Genomic DNA, 4,977 nt, shown 5'->3' on the forward strand with positions numbered 1-4,977 from the left:
TCAGTGTTGGTTGTAAGTTATTATAGGGTTGTGGATAAAGTGATAGTAAGCTCAGGAATCTTGTTTGGTTTATAAAAAAGGAAGAAAGATAGGGTAGGATTAATAAGGTAGATTAGTGTATCTACTTGCAAGCTATTTTAATAACTATTAACTATAGACAATTTATATTGATATAGATTCTTGTATAGATACATATGTAAAATTATTTTTGTATTCCTGTCTAAGATAATTTGTATATTGATACAAGTCAAAATTATATTTGTCATACTGTGTATGTTCCTATTCCTATTTACAATGTTTTTGTACAGAAATATAAAATTATTTTTGTTTAACTATATGTACGTATGTTTCTATGTCTGCTTAAGGTGTTTTGTATATTGATACATTTTAAGGATGTTTTTGTCATATTGTAGTATGTATTTCTACCTCTGTTCAAGATATTTTTATATATTTGTTATAATTTCTAGGTCATTGTCCTCAGGATGCACATCTGTTTAAAGATTGTTCGATTTTATGTGAAGTTCTAGTCTGTAAGCTATATAGGCTATTGAAAATTACAGATTATAGTCACCTGTGTTTGTCATACTTATAATTAGCTTCTCTAGATACAGAGATGTACTCCACATAGATAATCTTCAGACACTTCTAAGATCTACAGAACAAGACATTTAATAATTTAGAATTCTCTTGATGTGAGACAAGACTGCTCCTGGCAGCACTGAGCTGTTCCCAAGAGAATGATGAGCTTGTTCTCTTCTTGGCAAAACCACCCTTCCCTTGACAGCTTACAGTAAGCACACTGTCCAATCTGAACAAGCAGGAGTCAAGGAAATGTGACTTTTGTACCTTGCCAAGACAGGGTAGGACAGTATTTTGAATTTTCCTGATTTTGAATGTGGTCTGTCAGATATTCTAGGATTATAGCCAAAGTAGGCTGCCCCAACATTACAGAGCGACATTTGATGATTGTCAACATGGCCAGCTTTTTCTGTCATTTCTTGCACTTTTTGAAAGTTGCTTTTTCTTGCACTTCCTGCTTACTCAGGTAATATTAATTTCTTCTCAGGCCTTTGATGGGGTTGAAGACTTGATAGTCACAGTCACTATCTTTGCATGTTTTAGTTGAGGCATCTTACATACAAGACTTAGACTCCTCAGGATAGGATAGTTGATGAAATAATTTCTGTTCTTTGCCAATTACCTATAGCCTGGACATTGAGTATGTTTCTTGCTTGATGTTATTCTTGTTGGTTGTAGTTCTGTTTTTTTGTATATTATAACCCATTCTCCTGGACAATACTTGATATTTGTTCTGATTGTACATAGTCTTGTATTAGGTTTAGAACCCTCTTATTTATAAAAAGGGGAAAGTGTTGTGGGAATTCATTCCACCAATAGCTTTAGGTGCCAGCTTTAAGGCATGGCCTCGGATACTACAGGAGGACCGATGAGACTGAGAGGAAAGCACACTCTGTCTCTTGCTCTGGCTTGGCTTGGTGTGGTTGGAGACCCAAGGGAGTCAGCACAGGATTGGTGAGGGCTTCAGAATTTCCCTGTATCTGTGAGTTTGTCCTTTAAATTGGACCTCTTAATAAATTGTTTTTTTATACCTTTGTGTGTTCATGCTTCAGAGTAAAGCATGTCTCTCACTCTTTTGCCTGCTCTTAGGACTCTTTTTCTCTTCTTGGATTCCCTAGTCCAATGCTGATATGAGGGTTTGTGCCTAGTTCTATTGCATCTAGTTATGCCATGTTCAGTTGATATCCTTGGGGGAGTGGTGCTCTTTTCTGAAGGGAAACTGAGGAGCAGTAGATCTGGGGAGGAGTAGAGGGAGGCGATATTGCAGTCAGGATCTATTGTATAAGAAAAGCATGAATAAGATGGAAAAGGGTAGTCCCATGGGAAAAAATCCTTCAGCACCTTATTTTCCTAACAGAATTACTATGCAATGCATATTTGATAATATATAGAGAAATACCACAGGCTACATTTGAGTGTGTATGGTGTTGAGGAGGAGAGTATGACATGGAATGGTACGGGACAAAGGTTCTCATTTATTGCCACTGCATAGGTAGGACACAGTGCACCAAGAATTTATCTTTTTCAAGTGTGTCAAGGCAAGAGCAACTTTATTTACCCAAGTAAGCATGTAAACACTATAAGGGGACAAACACTAGTATACTTTTATTTATTTAGTAAACTTTTAATACATTGTGTAAATTTTCTCAAAACTTAAGAGATATCTTGTGTATTTGAATTATTGTTTGTGTAAGATATACCCACAAATTTCTTTATGATAAATCAGAAATTTTCCACTGTTTTAGAATTTATGTCAGTTTTTTATGCATCTATTTTTATAGTCATTCATAAGAGGATACAGATGTAAGTAAGTGAGGACCAGTTTAGCCTATAGTTACATAGCTAGGAAGTAAAAAGTTATAATGTAATTTGTACAATTTGTACAAACTTGGCAACCTATTCATATACTTTTATCCTCTTTATACAATTATTTTTGTACAGTGTTAGCCCTTGCTAAATGGTTTATTACTGAAATAATAGGAAAGTTAAAATGTCAAATGTACATGTCCCCTGACATTTCCTCTTGTGAGTATGCAAAGCTTAATGAAGAGAATGACAAAGGGGACCACTCACAGTTCTGCCCTGGAGACTAGCTACTCCTTTTGGAAATTTATAAATTGAGTAGAATGCTTAATCTCTAAAGGACTGTTGTTAACTCTAAGGCACAAGCTCAATAAATTCTACTGTTAAGGGACTAATCAAACATGGAGAATATTATAAAGAAGAGAATAATTTTCTGTGTTTCTAATGAATCTTCTAGGAAATCTTGACTATGAGAATTTGGAGACAAATATAGGAAAGCTATTTTGTTTTTTGTATGAGGGAAGAACATTTATGAAATTCTCAAATAGAGATCATGTCATTTCTCCTCAGGAAATCTCTTCTTAGCAAGTCAGACACATTGTCTGTACTGATTGCAACTGCTTGCTTCATTATTAGCAACAATGGCCATCTGAGCACAGTGTGGAAAAAGACACCATGAACTTCAATGTCAGGGAAGGACCCAGGTGAACTAACGTGAGCATTGAATAATCTTTATCTTGATATTTCACCTTCAAAGCCACAGCTATCTAAGTCCTAGGTCCTGAGGACTATGTACTGCTCTTTCCAGAGTTAATCCTTAGTAAGTGTCTAGTGTAGGAAATTCTGTAATGCTCAAAGAATCTTTCTGGAGAGATACAAGCAATATGGGTAGGGGGAAGAGGAAAGAGAGATTCTGCAGGGCTCCTTGTTCTCTCTATCAAGCATGGAAAACAATACAATCAACTCTGCCCTTGGAGTGAATGATGGTTTACAGGTTAATATTGCTTTCTACACTTATTCTTGCAGAAGCCACAAGTGACGCAAATGACCATGGAAAATGACTCTTCAGTATCCGAGTTCATTCTTATGGGACTGACAGACCAAGCTGAGCTCCGGCTGCCCTTATTTGTTCTGTTCTTGGTGAACTACACAGCCACTGTGATAGGAAACTTGAGTTTAATGAATCTCATTTACCTAAACTCAAATCTTCACACTCCCATGTACTTTTTTATCTTCAATCTGTCCTTCATTGATTTCTGTTATTCACTTGTCTTTACTCCCAAAATGCTGATGAGTTTTGTTTTGGAGAAGAACACCATCTCCTTCAGAGGATGCATGACTCAGCTGTTTTTCTTCCTATTTTTTGTGAACTCAGAGAGTTATGTGCTAACAGCCATGGCCTATGATCGCTATGTGGCCATCTGTCAGCCACTGCTATACAAGGTTGTTATGTCCCCTAAGATCTGTTGTTTGTTGATATTTGTTTCTTATTTGATGGGTTTTGCTTGTGCCATGGTTCACACTGGGTGCATGATTAGGCTCAGGTTTTGTGATTCTAATATCATCAACCACTACATGTGTGACATCTTCCCTCTTCTCCAGCTCTCCTGCAGTAGCACCTATGTCAATGAACTTATGAGCTCTGTTGTGGTGGGTACAGCTATCATTGTATGCTGCCTCATTATCTTTATCTCATATGCTATGATCCTTTTCAATATCATTCATATGTCATCAGGTAAGGCTTGGTCCAAAGCCTTGGGCACTTGTGGATCTCACATCATAACTGTTAGTCTCTTCTATGGATCTGGGCTACTTGCTTATGTCAAGCCATCATCTACTGAGACTGTTGCCCAGGGAAAATTTTTCTCTGTCTTTTATACTTTATTGGTTCCCATGTTGAATCCTCTCATTTACAGCCTCAGAAACAAGGATGTCATGCTTGCTGTGAAGAAAACCTGGAAGAAATTCATGAGCTGATTCATCCTGTGGTACTTCCTTTAGCCCCATCCCTCTCAGTTTGATGTGTTTTTTTTTTCCTGTCTTGTCTTTGACATTACCTATATTCCATTAATTTTGTTTAACATTTGTCCTTCATTAGCACTGATGGAATTTATAGTATATTCTTTTTCTACCATGCAATATAGCTCTGTGTGACCTGTGAGGATATGAGACATCCTCAGATTCAATGTGTTTTTAAGACGATCTCAAGTCCACTCTCTATAGAAGATTAAGACCCTGGTCAGCTTTTTGTTTTTCAACCTTACTGGAGGATAAAATTTCTTCGTAGTTTTTCTTTCATGTCTTTCTTTTAAAAATATTTGTACATTTATTTCAAAATTTATATGTATGTGTTTGTGTGTCCCTGAGTATATGCTTAACATATGAACTTAGGGGCTGGTTGGGAAATGAAGAGTGTGTCAGATTTCCAGACAGAAATGAATGTCAGAATATTCGCAGGCAGTCAGTAGCCACCATGTGTGTGATGGTAAAGAAACTTATGTCTTCTGTAAGATCATGAAGAGCTCTTAACAACTGAGCTCTCTCCATGACTCCACTCACATAGTTTTTCTAGTCAATAAAATTCTTGGAGCTATA

The 4,977-nt window shown here is 36.6% G+C and overlaps 1 protein-coding gene across 1 annotated transcript; it reads left to right on the forward strand.

The window, feature by feature from the left end:
- Window positions 1–1,709: 1,709 nt before the first annotated feature.
- On the forward strand, window positions 1,710–4,359 carry LOC100773361 (olfactory receptor 143). The gene is made up of 2 exons (XM_027412229.2): window positions 1,710–1,719; window positions 3,419–4,359. The coding sequence occupies exons 1-2, from the start codon at window positions 1,710–1,712 to the stop codon at window positions 4,357–4,359; spliced, it is 951 nt and encodes a 316-aa protein (XP_027268030.1).
- The last annotated feature ends 618 nt before the right edge of the window (window positions 4,360–4,977 follow it).

This window comes from Cricetulus griseus, chromosome 4 (genome assembly GCF_003668045.3).
Source record: "Cricetulus griseus strain 17A/GY chromosome 4, alternate assembly CriGri-PICRH-1.0, whole genome shotgun sequence".
NCBI lineage: Eukaryota > Metazoa > Chordata > Mammalia > Rodentia > Cricetidae > Cricetulus > Cricetulus griseus.